General features: G+C 31.6%; 1 protein-coding gene across 2 annotated transcripts in view; it reads left to right on the top strand.

Moving 5' to 3' along the window:
* Tgi (Tondu-domain-containing Growth Inhibitor) overlaps positions 1 to 15,950 on the top strand; it is a 62,781-nt gene that overhangs the window by 22,582 nt on the left and 24,249 nt on the right. Inside the window, exon 1 of one of the 2 annotated variants that reach the window (XM_075303839.1) lies at positions 12,173 to 13,904. The exons of the other annotated variant lie outside the window; for it this stretch is intronic. Coding sequence (XP_075159954.1) covers positions 13,649 to 13,904 — 256 coding nt within the window. The 5' untranslated portion in view covers positions 12,173 to 13,648. Of the gene's footprint in view, positions 1 to 12,172; positions 13,905 to 15,950 lie in introns of those variants that run through there. 2 annotated transcript variants of the gene reach the window in all.

Genomic DNA, 15,950 nt, shown 5'->3' on the forward strand with positions numbered 1-15,950 from the left:
ATAAGTAATCATTCCATATTTACTTCGTACCCATCAAATGTACCAATGCATACATCATGTAATTGCAAAAAAACATACCGTATATCAGAATGCAGGACAAAAAACAGGTTCATTTTTTCAATTACACTTTCCTTTTTTGTGTTGGCATAAAACCACGTGCCACTTCTGAATAAATAAATTAACACAAAACCAAGTAATTCCGTATTCTCCGTCCATTCCGAGAAACAATCAACACACGACTGACGCGCAAGATGAAAATCGTGTATACCTGCTCAATGTTTTTATAAAATTCTTTTCGCTGCAAAAAAATTAAAAAATTAAATGGCCACGAAAACGATGTACATGGTCTTTATGGCCATGTCTATACGTAAAGTAAAAAAATAAAGTAAAAAAATTGAATGGCCAGGTACATGATTTTCCCGAACATGTAATGGTCTCAGAATCGATCATTTAAATAATAGAACATGTTTGCGGCATTTGAGAACCATTTAAATGCTTATTGCCAAATATATTTTTCTCCGCTCGAAAATTATTTTTACAAAGACAAAATACATGGTTTTCGCTAAATAAAAATAAAAAAACAATTACAGTATTCTCATTAGTTGGTTGAAAATGCCCTCGATTTGCTGCTATGCGTGGCATTATTTTCACAATAATTCTCCAAACCTTTTCAAATTGCTGCCTTTATTACAACAGAGTCTAAAATGACCATCTTCATTCCAATTTATCGTAGCAACTATTCATATAATGAACCAATTGTGCGTGCTTTAAAGGAATTTAATCGGATCTCAAATTTTAGGTTGGATTTGTCTTGTACATTATTTGTTTTTTGTAAATCATTAGATATTATATATTTTTAGTTATAAGCTTAGTCTGTAAGGATTGTAATGCAAATCCAAAGACTGAAATAAATAAATAAATAATATTCCGGACAAAAAAGGTATATTCATACAAATAAAGTACATAATTTTACTAAACTCATAGTTCCTATTTTCTAAACGGAGTAAATTTTAATTAAATTGTGTTCATAATTTTCACAGCTTGTAGTATCACTAAGTAACCTTAAATTAGTGGAGTGCCATTGTACCTAAACCTAAAACATAAATGTCTAAAACGAGTAAATTCTACTTAAAAAATATTTGTCTTGAGCTTCGTATAGCGCTAAAGACATTTTAACAATTTTTAACACCAAATTTTTCCTTCTTAATATGAAAGTTTCTTTAACAACAGAAAAATAAATTATTACTTATATTAATTAATGAATTTTCTTCAATTTCACAAAAAAGCTTATTTCAATATATATTTCTTATATTTTAACTTTTTTTGAAAGTGACATTTCGAAATAAATTCAAAGCCCTTAAAATTAAATTATTTTATATATTCCCCACGGTATTAAAAAAATAACATTTTGTATACAATGTTATGAAATCCGGGGAATTCTCGTACATGATTCCTGGGAAAGCTGGTAAAATCCCGGTAATCGCCCGAAACTCGGAATCCCGAAAAAGCTAGTTTCTACATTCAAGCTATGCATCTTTGTGGTGACCTAAATTTCCAAAAAGCTTTTATATTTTATAAGTTTGTTTTTCATGTTTTTGTATTTCTTTCTTTAAAGAAAAAATATAAAAACTTTCTTCCGATAGGGTAATCAACATCATTTACAACGCGTGTTTTCCATTTAAAAAATATTATTGCCTCAGATATTGGTATACATTAAGATATTATCATTTTTCAAAATGGATTTGGAATAAATCAACGATTATTGTCATAAAACTTTGTTTCAATATAATTTCCTCGCCATACACGTGTATGTGTGTTTGTGTGCGTCACCTATGACTAATGGTTTGACACAATCCGGGAGGGGGAAAAGTCATTAAAAATTTGCTTTTTGATACGCAAAGCATCAAATCGTTTGCATCGCTCTTTAGCGATGGGGGAAAAATAATTAATGATTTATACTCAAAATAAATTTAACAAAATTTTACTACTACCAATCAAAGTTCAAAATATTTAATTTGAAATGTAAATTGGTAAAGTTTATAGATAATCTGACAAAAACGATTTTTTTGTTTTGTATTTGCCAAATTTATGGTATTCAGAGTTACCAAATATTTTATATGTTGATCCAAAAATGGATGTGTGAATATAGTGATAGGCAGGTGAACGTCTAGAATAATGAAAAATTACGTTCTATGCTACAACCTTCACAAAAAAAATGTTATCATACACGCAAAAAAATGTAAACACTCAAGAGCACTACACCCAGAATGGGAATATGATCATGTCATAAAGCAAAATTTTATTATACCCTGCGCCACACTGTGGAACAGGGTATTATAAGTTAGTGCATATGTTTGCAACGCCCAGAAGGAGACGAGATGGACATATGATGTCTTTGGCCATATTGTTCAGGGTCGGCCCCTGAGTCGATCTAACCATGTCCGTCCGTCCGTCTGTCTGTGAACACATTTTTGTTATCAAAGTCTAGGTCGCAATTTAAGTCAAATCGACTTCAAATTTGGCACATGTATGTGTTTTGGGTCAGAATAGAACCCTATTGATTTTGGAAGAAATCGGTTCAGATTTAGATATAGCTCCCATATATATGTTTTCTTCTGATTTCGGCAACATTGGCCAAAATACCCATATTTTCCTTGTAAAAACGTCACTGATAAGTCGAAAACTTGTAAAAATGACTCAAATTTTCCTATACTTCTAATACATATCCATATATTTTAAGTCTACAGAAAGAAGTCTAACAAATTTTGTCCAGATCGAGTCAGATTTAAATATACGTATATGGGAATATAAACTTTATATGTTATATAGCACCCAACACATTTGATGGATTTGTTATGGTATCGAAAATGTGGAATTTTGAATAAAACACAAACTATTTAGGAAATTATTGTAATTTAATTTTATTATGATATATTGGTATTACTCAATTATGTATGGAACAAAATATCGGCCAAATGGGCGCCACGACCTCCGATGGTCCAAATTTTCGATGACGCTGAGGCATAATGGAGGTTCTATGCCGTTAATGTGCCGAATTATCTCATCCTTTAGCTCTTGAATTGTTGCTGGCTTATCGACGTATACCTTTTCTTTCAAATAACCCCAAAGAAAAAAGTCCAACGGTGTCAAATCACATGATCTTGGCGGCCAATTGACATCGCCATTACTTGAGATAACACGGCCATTGAATTTGTTGTGCAAAAGAGCCATTGTTTCGTTAGCTGTGTGGCAAGTGACACCGTCCTGCTGAAACCACATATCGTCCACATCCATATCTTCCAATTCGTGCCATAAAAAGTTCGTTATCATCTCACGATAGCGAACACCATTCACAGTAACTACCTGACCGGCCTCATTTTGGAAAAAAATACGGCCCGATGATGCCGCCAGCCCATAAACCGCACCAAACAGTCACTCTTTGTGGGTGCATTGGTTTTTCGACAATCACTCTTGGATTCTCATTCGCTCAAATGCGGCAATTCTGTTTATTGACGAATCCACTGAGGTGAAAATGTGCCTCATCACTGAAGATGATTTTCTTCGAAAATTGTTCATCCACTGTTGCCATTTCTTAGAACCATTCTGCCCATTCACGACGTTTGGAATGGTCAAGAGGCTTTAGTTCTTGAGCCAATTGCACCTTGTAAGCGTGTAAATGCAAGTCTTTATGCGTAATGTTCATCAACGACGAGCGTGAGAGGTGCAATTGTTGGGCACGACGACGAGTTGAGGTGGACGGCTCTTCAGCCACACTATCGCGAGCAGCAGCAATATTTTCTGCAGTACGCGCTGTACGAGCATGCACTGGTGTTCTCACATCTTCTACAGACCCGATTTGCTCGAATTTTTCCACGATTTTTGCGATTATACGCACATTTGGACGATCAAATTGACCAAAAAAATAACGAAGTGCACGATATGCATTTTGATTTGAACGCCCATTTTCATAATAAGTCTGGATAACTTTAACACGTTGTTGGATTGTGTATCTCTCCATGGTTCAAATTGAGTAAGTCTGAAATAGAGAAATGTCAAATAAAATTCGGAGTGGTGCAGGGTATACTATAGTCGGCAACCATGTTATTTTCTCGAAAATTATGTATCTGATTTCCACAACCATTCTATATTTGGCGAGAAAACAACTTTTTTGCCCCATCCAAAAATAACATTTTGCTTTTGGAGATGATCATATTACTTCTCTGCGTGTATAAGTCAACGAAAATTTACTTGACTTCCATAACTTTTTGTTTCGTTTGTTAAATGAACTACAAGGAGAACAAAATGTGTTCACAAATGAAGCATAAAAGTTTACTAAGTTTGTACTTCCCAAAAAATTAAGATAAAATTTTTCCGAGTGTTGATTATAAAAATATTTTGTAATGATGACCAATCAAGTAACCACATATATTCATGCAAGACAGCGTGAAGGAATAAGTGGAAGTGGTGTAAGCAAATCAAAATGCGTGTACGCTCGTACACAAATACGATCATCAGTCAGAGTCCGTTCATCTATACACAAACGCTTGTACGCCGCTTTACACATTGGGGTCAAACGATTATGAGCTGGCAGCTAATGTCTTTCCTATATGTCGAACTTTATTGAGTCATTTATCATTTTCTCGGCTAAAACTGAAATTTTCCATACGAACTGCTTTAGGCTGGCATCAATCCATCCATCGAGATCACCTTCTAAGCCATTACCATCATCATACCACCAAGTAAATATCAGAAGCTCTGGCAATAATAGCAACAACCCCATCCACCGATTGGGTATCAATCAACATAATTAGTTTTTCTACTGCTCTTTTTTTTCGGAGGGGTTGCAGGGAGGAAGGAGGGGGATTATTTTAGAGGCACCAAACACCAGCAGCAAAATAATACGACCAGGTAAAACATTGCTGTAAGCGCACAGTGGGGGGATTTCTGCAATTTTGACAAGAATATAATAAATATTTAAACTATACACTATTTTAAAAGATGGTTATACTTTGAAAATATATATACTTAATATTGTATTTTAAAAATTATGTGTCTTGAAGTATAGGATCCTTAATCATTATTAATAACATAAATTGTTTACTGCTACTTAGGACGTTTTTTGTTTCAATCATAAACTTATTTAAGCCAATTATTTTTTATTGACATTTCCTCAATCACAGAATTTTAATTTATATCGAACATAATTTGTTCATTAGATATAATTTCTAAAGAAGATAAAATGTCTTTTGTGGAATTATAAAAGTTAGCAAAATGCCATGAAATGTCGAAAATAAGAAGAAATGTTCCATTTCTATTCGAGGTACCTATTTTTTTTAATACAGAGTTCCCTTTCCATTTCACTGGGCATACAACATTTTCAAATTATTTATTTAAAAAATTGTAATCTAATTATTAAATAAAAAAAGAGAAATCCCCACACTGTGCATTGTTTGATATACAAACGAAACTGATGATTTGCAATTATCTTTATAGTCGTAAAGTATTGCTTAATGATTGGGGTTTAATACAACCCCTCTACACTGCTCTCCAACTCGAATCTCATTATATCTAATTTTGATCATTAGCTTACTATTATATTTTGTACATTTATTTATTGATTTGATTTCTAAAAGCGAAATACACATTTAACAAGAATTATGAATAATAGAAATCAATAAATGAACTAAAATTGAGATGAATGTTGAATATATTCGAAAACTCTCCCAAACCTCCAAAGTGTTTTATTTTACATATTTAATACCTTGCTCTAAAAATTTGACAAACGCTTTTTTTGAGCGTATATATTTTTTATTTATATATGTATTCCAAAAAAGGACTTAACCCTTTACCCATTGCTTCCATTTAAATGTAACAAAACCAATGTGTTGCTTTAAAAAAACTTAAGTACCCACATTGAAAGTAAAGGCAGTAAACATAGCAATTGCCATCATTCAAAAGCAACATTTGAACATTCAAACCGTGACATCGACAAGAACCTCTCGTATTTTTGCCATTCACGTTTTCTAGCTTTTTTGATTCCATCCTAAGCCAGGTTTATTGCCTAAGCTCTAGCTTCTCTTTGGAGGCTCATGTTGAAGTGAAGGCCCTCTCTTCATGATGATGTTTGGTTAAAGATGCGTGAGTATGTGGTGAATGTTTGTAAAGACAGAGTAAAAAAACGGTATATCCTCATGTAGGCCTTTAATGAACCGTGAAAAACTCTCTCATCTATGGTAGGAGGAGGTGACAAAATAAAAAAAAAATCATCAGAGAAATGCGTCTCCTTGCATTCATATGTTAAGGAAAAGAAATCTTTGTTATCACAATATTTCATTAACTGTAAATAAATAGTGAAACACTCTTTAGTTTATGGATGTTTATGGCATCCGACTTTCACATATAGTTGCAAATTTATGTATTAAATTAAAAAATACATAGTTATGTTATTTAACCCTTATCCTATACTTAAAAAAATACCGCATATTGTATTAGTGGGTAAAATTTGCCCAATACAAATTTATTCATATAGTATATGTATTTTAAACATTGTTTTGGAACTTTTTTATAGGGCTCAGCCAAACAGAGCTGTAAACTTAACTAGTTCTTTAGAATAAAATTCTTATAAAAAATTGGTTTGGGCAATTTTGACCCACTAGTACAGGATAAGGGTTTAAAAAAAATTTTTAACATTTCTTTAAATTTTAATATTTTTTTTGTTTGAGTTTTTATTGTTACAGTTGTTCTTTTGTTGGTTAAGCTACTCTTATAGCTTCTACGAGTACAAAACTGAATCAAAAGAACATCCTGGGTAGTTAAAATAAAGAACTTCTTTGGGAGGACATTTTTGGAAGTGCTTTTAAAGTTGTGCCTGTTGAACAACTTCAAATTTTTTTTGCTGGGTTATTAATTAATAAAAATACATAGCAGAATAATTTGTGTCCTTTATTTTAGAGTACATATTTGTTTATTTTAATGTAACATAGAACAAGATTGAAGACTTGACTTTTAAACCACTTTTGAAATTAAATTTGTGACAAAGTATAAATTTTATATTTCGAACTATTCTAAATGGAAAAAAGGCCCTCCAATGGGCTCATACATGTTACTCTTTATTTATGTTTTCTTGCATGCATACATACTATGCATGATTGTGATTGTATTTTAAGCTTTCTGTTTTGTTTTCACTGTCCGCAGTCCCTTCATGTCGGATGGGCACATCGGTACCGAATTAGACTCAAAAGTACTATTTGTAGTACGAATGTTACTTGATTAGACAAGCCCTTTTGAAAAAAAAACGGCTATCAAGCTTTTCATTTCTTTATACTCGGTTCAAATTGCGTTAAATTTTGGGCCAAGTTAAAAGGCAATTTATTCCTTCGAAAGTATTATTGTGGGAATTTGCGCTGTTATTTCGTTATAAAAATAAAATCCCAATCATAAATATGAAACAAAGCCCCAAATCATCCAAAATATTTTGTTTTTGCTCTCTATGTAAACATTAGGGACCTTATTTCATATCATATTTGGGGATTTATTTAATTGGGGCGTTATTTCATATAACCAAATCAATTTAAGTAGCACCGTGGTACACGCAAAAAAATAATTCTTTCCTCCCAAACGAAATTTTAGACAATGTTCGTTTCTCATTTGCTTTTCGCTGTAAGGAAGTGTATTTGGAAGAAAAGTATATACTTTTTGTGATAAACGTTTATTCTTTTCCAGGATGTAAAAACAATTTCATAAAGACAAACTCAAAAAAAACATTGTTTTCTTGCTAATTGCATTTTCCCTCACATCTTTCTCACATCCACGAGGTTTTTTAGTTCTTAACACCTTTTCCTGTAATACCAACAATGTAGAAGAAATTATACGATTTTATAAATTTTTAAAATTTTTTTACCTTTCGCCTGGACGGAGAATCGAACCGCGGACCATGCACATTGTAAGCCAACACACTAACCACTGAGCTATGTACCTGTTATGGTCATCAATAAATAAATATCCCTATATGTTATATTTATATAGCATAGCTTGCGGCGCCCACGAACCGAGTAAACAAAGTTTATTTAACAGAAACAAACAGTTAGTTTGGCACCGTGGAGCAGTGGTTGCTACGTCCGACTTGCATGCCGAGGGTCGTGGGTTCGATCCCTGCTTCGACCAAAGTTTTTTGTTGTTTTTTTTTTACATATATTCCAGATATGTTCAGAATGTTCAACATAACATTGTAGTATATTAAATTTTGAACTGTAAAATGTGTCTTATTAAAGACCTAAAGTCAGAAAAGAACGAAATGAAATGGACTGTGTTGTTGCTTCAAAAATAACTTTTTTTATTGAAAAAATAAAAATTTTGTAATAAACGAATTTTTTTGATTATAAAAGTTTAGAATTTTCGAAGCAATTCAAAAAAACTCTAACAAACGAAAAACGTTTTCGGTACACGTTTTCCAAACGTTTTTTTTTTCTTTGCGTGTACTTGCGTGCAAGATGTATCAACTTTATCATCTCTGGTTGTTGTACTCTTAATTTGCTTGTTGTCTTTGTTAGATTTAGAATGTTTTCAATGTGCCGTAGTATTTCAGAGATGCAAAAAGGCCAACTTTATCATCTCTGGTTGGTTGTTATGGTCTAACCTCTTTTGTTGTTGTTACATTTAGAATGGCAATGGTTTTAAGGTTTGATGATGATTTTTTTGTTTGATTTTGCCATTGCTCTTGATGCTGTGTCATGTTGTTATTGTTGGTGTTATTCTTTTCATATTTCAAGCCAGGTTTATTTGTATAGACCAATTTAGACTCTTTCTCAACCAAGTTGTTAGACAACTTTTCTTTTGGAAAATTGTCTTGTTTCGAATCAAAATACCATTAGGTTTCCTTTTGCCACACGATGTATGTTAATTAATGGTGAATTACACAAGTACTAATATTTGTTTTTATTCCTGCCCAGAGATTCAAAAGCGATTTTTTAATAGTAGTAGAAACTGTAATTATGGGAGATATCTTGGATTAGTGGTTAGTGTCATGTAATCAGAATCAGAAAGTCGTTTTAGGCATTTTAGGGGTTTCGACTTTTTGATGAGTTACCTGAACTATAAGGATTATTTGCTAGTCGGAAGCTTTTTCAGGACGAGACAGTTTGTGTAACAGGGCTGTCTATACGCACTGAAGAAATATGACCATCTCCAAAATGTTTCAAGAGCAAAATGTTATTTTTGGCCGGCAAACATGCAACATGTTTGTTTCAAAAAGTTATGCTTGCCGAAATCAGATACATGATTTCCGTGAAAATAACATGGTTGTGACAAACATGTTACATGGTCACGATCCAGAAAACACATTTTGCTCTTGAATCATGTTTAATGTGATCATATTACTTCTCTAGGTGTAAACATACTCTCTATCCCTCTCTCTTCTAGCTACCAGTCAATCATTATTAGTTAACCCTGTTTTTTACGCGAATAATTGTTTCTCCAAATATAATAATATAATGTCAAAGTAAAGAATCTATACACCCAAAGAACAAATATTTTCCTCCTAGACGAAATTTTAGACAATCGAAATTTCCCTTTGTTATAAAGTATTTTCTTTAAGAAGAAATAAACCCCCATTTATGTCAAGCGATGAAACCACTATCATTTTTATTTGGTTTTAAAGAAAACATTTTTGCGTGCAAAGAAAAATTTGCTTGTCTAAAATTTCGTTCCTCGGAAACGAAAACTCTTCTTTCAGTGTATGATCATATAATTCTCTTAAAATTCATTAAATAATTGCTGAGCTTCTTCTATAAGTGCCATATTTCCACAAATTGTAACTACTCTCTGCCAATCCCTCTTGATTTAATAATTATAATAAGTTTTTTTTTCCTTTTGCCAAAAGAAAATTATGGCTGTTGAACTTTTAAAGAAAGCAAACAAAAGTAAAAAGAGGAAAGATAAAAACTCATAAATAGACCGAATTAGCAAAATAATAAAAAAATCAAGCTGTGATTCAAATGCTCGTTAAACGAAAACCAGCATTAGCATTATGTTGATAGTATATATATGTATATATTGTTAAAGTCATGTATGTGTGTGTATATGCGAGTGTAATATATTAAACACACGAAATGGCTGGAAACCGCAGAGAATTGCAAAATAACATTCATTTTAAAAATAGCAAAAGAAAATTATAACAATAAAACGTAACAAACGAGCGAGCGACTAAACATACACTTATTTACCCACATACACACACCAATTCGACACGAATGCATATACATTAACAATAAGAAATATTAATAATAATAATAAATCCAAGCCCAAATCCACTCCCGAAACAACAACAACAAAAAACAAAAATGGAAGATATAAAACGGAAACAGCGTTTAGCACAAACAATGAGAGTCTCAAAGAGTAAACAGAGATTTAATTATTCGTAGAGAATCATAATGAAAGAGAGGGAGAGGCTTAACGATGTTTTTAATTTTATTTGGCGTTTATCAAAAAAAAGTACACAACTATAAATGAAATAGAGTTTGTGTAGAACAAATTCAAAAATGAAATTACAATCATAGTTAATTGCAAATAACTATACTAGTTCTCCCGTTTTCTTTTAATTCAGTTGTCGAATATGTTTTTTTTGTAGACTCTTTTTTGTATTGAACAGTGTTGCCATAACAAATTTTGTTCATTAGTGCAATGTTTTCTTTTCGAGATTTATTGCAATAAAGACAATTAACAAGTAAAAAAGAATCATGCAAATTAAAATTAAGCTATCATATATGGAATTTTTATTATCTTATTGCGATACATTTATAAATTTCTTCATGTACAATCAAATGCCAGTTTAAAAATCCAAATTATAACAGATACTTCAACTTAAACAATGTTTTATTAATTCCAAAAAACTTTAAACCAAAAATACAAAATCCTCTAAATTAGCCTATATTTGAAGTGTTGTTATCTTAAATCTTAAGATTCAATATTTCAGTTAATTTAATGACGATTTTTATAAATCAGAAATGTTTTTCTTTACGTTAAGGAAATTTTGCCTTAGTTCAAAGACATGCCACTTTAATGGAGGGACGCTAATTTCCAAAATTTGTGTCATAAAATTAAAAAAAAAAATTTTTTTGAAGCAAAGATTATAAACTTTCTTTTAATTAAAATTTCATTACTTTAAAGAAATTTGTCCTTAAAATGTGTGTTAGGTTGCGTAGTCTATAACACCACGTAAATATTTTTTCATTGCAGAAGAGAAACATATTTCAAGAGCAAATTTGTATTTTTAGTTGGGGAACATGTAATATTTTTGGTGCAACCATGTTACTTTCTCGGAAATTATATATCTGATATGGGCAAGTATTTTATGTTTGGCTTCAAAATGTGGATGTGCACGCAGAGAAGGAATATGATCACCTCAAACATGTTTCAAGAGCCAAAATGTTATTTTTTTATGGTGACCATGTAACATGTTTGTCAATAAAATGTTATTTTCTCGTCAAATATAACCTGCTTGCCGAAATCATACACGATTTCCGAGAAAATAACATGGTTGCAAAAACCATGTTACATGGTTAACAACCAAAAAATAACATGTTGCTCTTAAAACATGTTTGAGGTGATCATATTCCTTCTCTGGGTGTGGGACATGGAAATTTTTTGAGGCAAAAAGATTACATGTTCCACATCCAAAAATAACATTTTGTTCTTGAAACATTTACGAGGTGATCATATCCCTTCTCTGCTTTAAAAGAAAGCAAATTTTTATGTGAAAGTGATTTCGAGTCATTTGCGTGGTTCTTTCCAATATATTCTAAAAAAGCAATAAAGAAAATTTTAGGCAAACAATAATTGCGAAAAATCAGTTTCTTTTAAATTTTATCCCACAGAGATTTGGCTGGAATAAAAATACACAAACAGAACGACGACCCATTGCTTATTTTTCTATATACGATGAAATCAATATCATCCAAAACTATCAATCTGCCCAACTAAAAATTGTTACAAATTTTTTTCCCCAATTTCGTACTATAAATTTTATAACGGCAACACTAATATTGACCCAGAGAACTAAGAAGTGTATCTTAGGCTTTTACTCTCCCTCTCCCATTTGAAACGATTTCTTAGAAAACTCTTGTTGGGGCCCTCTTTTTACACAATAAAGTAAGCTTCATTCAACAGTTTGTGTTGTTAGCTGTTACCTAAAGCACGACTTAACGGCATTTCAAACCGCATTTAACGTAGAGAACCTGAAGGAAAAAAAGTCATGTTCTCTAGAAGTCTAAAAATACTAGTAAATAAATCCGTATAGAAAAAAGGTTCTGGATTAAAGGAACTTTGGACTTGGGCATTAAGTCTCAATATATTTTTTAGCTTACGTTAACATATTAAAGTGTTTGCGTGTGTGTGCGCTTTTATTTTATATAAAAAAACCTATTTGTTTTTGAGTCCACACCGCCTTGATATGCCTCGTTGGAGAAAGGAAAACAAAGTAAAATCAACAATTGTAATTGAAAACCGTCGCCCAAGTTTATTAAAACTTCAATGAATAACAATTGAATGCAAATTTATACGAATCTAAAATATCAGTATAAACATTATAGTGTATATCAATGGTGGACACACAAAATAGCAAAAGAAAATGCATGAGATAAACCAATGATACAAAATATTGTCGAGTATCTGTGCGCGCGTACATTTGTATCTTATTGTAATCATTCGCGAGAGTGTTTGTTTTTGCATAAAAAAGATACAATAAAAAAATAACATCGGACAATTTAACGAATTTCAAACTAAAAAAATAGAAGAAACAAAACTAATAAATTTTAAATTGCTCTGTTTTTTATTTTTTGTTCGATGGTGGTTTCTTTCGCCAAATTTACCATCTTGGTTTAGGGCGCCTATTGTGTGTCACCGCGTGTGTATGTGTGTGTGTGAATTCGGCTTGCAAAAAAGATCGTTAGAGGAAAGCCCCTCCTCGCTCCCTGCCTAACTCCCACTTAAACATTTGCTAAGTCAGCGACGTCAAACAAAACCGCAACGATCTTTCACTCTTCGTGCAAATAACATAGTCGTCGTCGTCGTCATCATCATAATCGCGCCATCTCACACCATCAACATTGCCAAGCGCAATAACAATAGATCGCAAAGCCGCTTATTGAATGCCACCAACGCCGCCGCAGCTGCCCTATTCCCAGCTCCAAACCTAGCCGCTTTAAAGTTTTTAATGTTTATTTTGTGTATTTGTTTGTGAGTTTGTCTTTATGAAGCAAATTAATATTCAAATCGAGTTCTTGATTATTGCTGGCTGTCTGTTAATATTGTGTTTTTTGCCAAGTTTTCTATAAATGTGAGTGTGAATGTATGGGTAGTCGTCAGTCAGTCAATCTTCAAAGAAAACAAACAAGAATAAAAAACACAATTCAAAGAAAATCTTTGAAAAAAATACAAACTGTTTTGCTTTTGGCATATACATAATTTCAAAGAATCAAAAACAAAAACACTCAAAGAAATGTGGTGTTAAAAAGATTTTAAACTGAAAAATAGAACCACAAAAGCGAAAAGCTGAGAAAAAACTAACAAAATTGGATAAGACAATTTAAACATCAGACCAAACTTCACCCGGTCTTTGTGTAGAATAGAAGTTAACACGACAATAGCTGGCATCATGGATTATCTTTATATTGTGAATGCTTTTAAACAACAGCAACAACAATTTCTGCTGCATCAACATCAATTACAGCAACAATTACAAAATCAAGGCTCAACCTCATCCGGCAATCCTTTGTCATTGCAACAGCAACACGATAATACAAATATGGCCAACAGTTTGATATGGCAACCTTGGCGTGATTTGCAACAGGCAGCAGCTGTACATCATCATTTATACAGGCAACAGCAGCAGCAGCAACAACAACAAAAAGGTAGATAGAATAAATAAAAAAATGTGTATTTCAAAAAAAAATATTATTTTATTAATATATAAATTAGCAAAAAATATTATATTAAAGTGTTTCGTATTTGAATAATTTTGGTATTCGACAATCGTTGAAAAATGTTAATCATTTTATCTGGAAAATAAACTACTTCATTTCCCTATCGAGATTTCCCAAAAAGATAATCTAAAACAAAGAAATATTATCGGGTTTAATCATTTTATTTTCTATGAAATTTCTCTTCTCATAGCAGAATCAATCAACGATGAAACAAAACTTGATCACTATGAACGAGGGAAAATGGGATGATACCATCCATCTGTTTATGCAAGGTACCTTGATTTTTAATAGAGGCCAACACAATTTGAAATTTGGCTGATTGTCGATATTTTGAAATTATTTGAAGAAATTTACGACAAAATTCTTTTATGATTTCATCTTCAAATAAGATCTTGCTTGGTTACAAAAAGAGTCCCTTAAAAATTCTCAAAAAGTAGTCACGGAAAATTCTCCCACTTTGATTGTCTTATTAGTTGCATGTTATCAAAAATGTAAAAGCTAATGTTTTTTTATATAGATATTGTGACGTCAATTCTTTGAAAAAAATACAACTATGTGTTGGACTATGTCACCCCTTGTTTGTCTATTTATTTCTCACATTAAAAATTCTTACATGATTATTTTCAATTCATTCAAAAAATTTGTTTGTTTGGAATTTTTTAATGGAATTTGATGAGGCTATTTATCGTCCACACGTCTTCGACCTCCATACTCTCTTGAATTTCTTTATGGGGCAGTAGATGGACGTTAATGAACGAGTTCAAACTCATATCCAGCCATTAGTAAGCACTTTGAATGGTCACAAATAAAAAATATGAATACATTCGCATTTGATTCTTTTCTCGGGCATTTGGTCGGTGGATTGATCGAGAGGCGTTTTGAGTCACTCAAAAAATATTTAATGTGTAAATATTTTGTTTGTATTATTTGTTTTTTTTTTCCTTGTATAATATTATAAAGTAACGAATAACGATAACATCAAATCCATAGTGAAGGAATGTAAAGAATTTTTTAATTTGCATAACATATCTAAGGGCATAGAGTTTACTTTAGTAGCTCGTTTTCTTGCTTGAAGAATTTATATTCGAATATATGTATATACACTCAAAAAAAATCGCTTCTATAACATATGTCCCAAATATTACTAATCTACGAATTTTATATTTTTCCCTTAAAAATATTGTGTAAACAAATTTTAGCCCGACCACAATTTTTTTACAGCGGAAGATTTTCGTATGTTCTCATTATGCAGTGTTTTTATCAGTGTAGAGAAAGGCACAACAATGTTGTTTCACCGTTGTATAGAATTCCTATTTGATATACAAATGGATTAATGGTTTATGCAAAAAATTGTGTTCTAAAAATCTAAAAATAAAAACAATAGCTTGAATATTCTAAAGATTTAGAGTGAACCTCTGCTGCTTGTATCTTTCAAGAAGCGGAGAAACCAAAAACATATGCATTTAGCGTCAATTGGGATGGATGGTATAAATATTGACTTGAAGTTGGTTGAAGAATTTTGAATAAATTCCTATTATCTAATATATGGTATATTATATAATACTTAAAATTAAAAACATCCATTTTCAATGCAAATTAAACGTTTTTTAAATAAAATAATAATTGTAACTTGCATGAAAATGTCACTATCAAACGTATGTGCAGTACTATTCGAGGCACAATTGTGGAATGAATGTTACATTAAATATTAATTATGCCAATTAGCATTTTTATTAAATAAAAAAATCTAATCAAAAATATAATTGACAATTTTTCATGGAAATAATAATTTATACTCAAACTAAACCAGTTAAAAAATTAATTGAGTTTTGCAAACAAAATCAATTAAATGTTTAACTGAATCAATTCAAAAACAAGTAAGGAAAGTCTAAAATCGGGCGGGGCCGACTATATTATACCCTGCACCACTTTGTGGATCTAAATTTTCGATACCATATCACATCCGTCAAATGT

Source organism: Haematobia irritans, chromosome 4 (assembly GCF_050003625.1).
Source record: "Haematobia irritans isolate KBUSLIRL chromosome 4, ASM5000362v1, whole genome shotgun sequence".
Taxonomy (NCBI): domain Eukaryota; kingdom Metazoa; phylum Arthropoda; class Insecta; order Diptera; family Muscidae; genus Haematobia; species Haematobia irritans.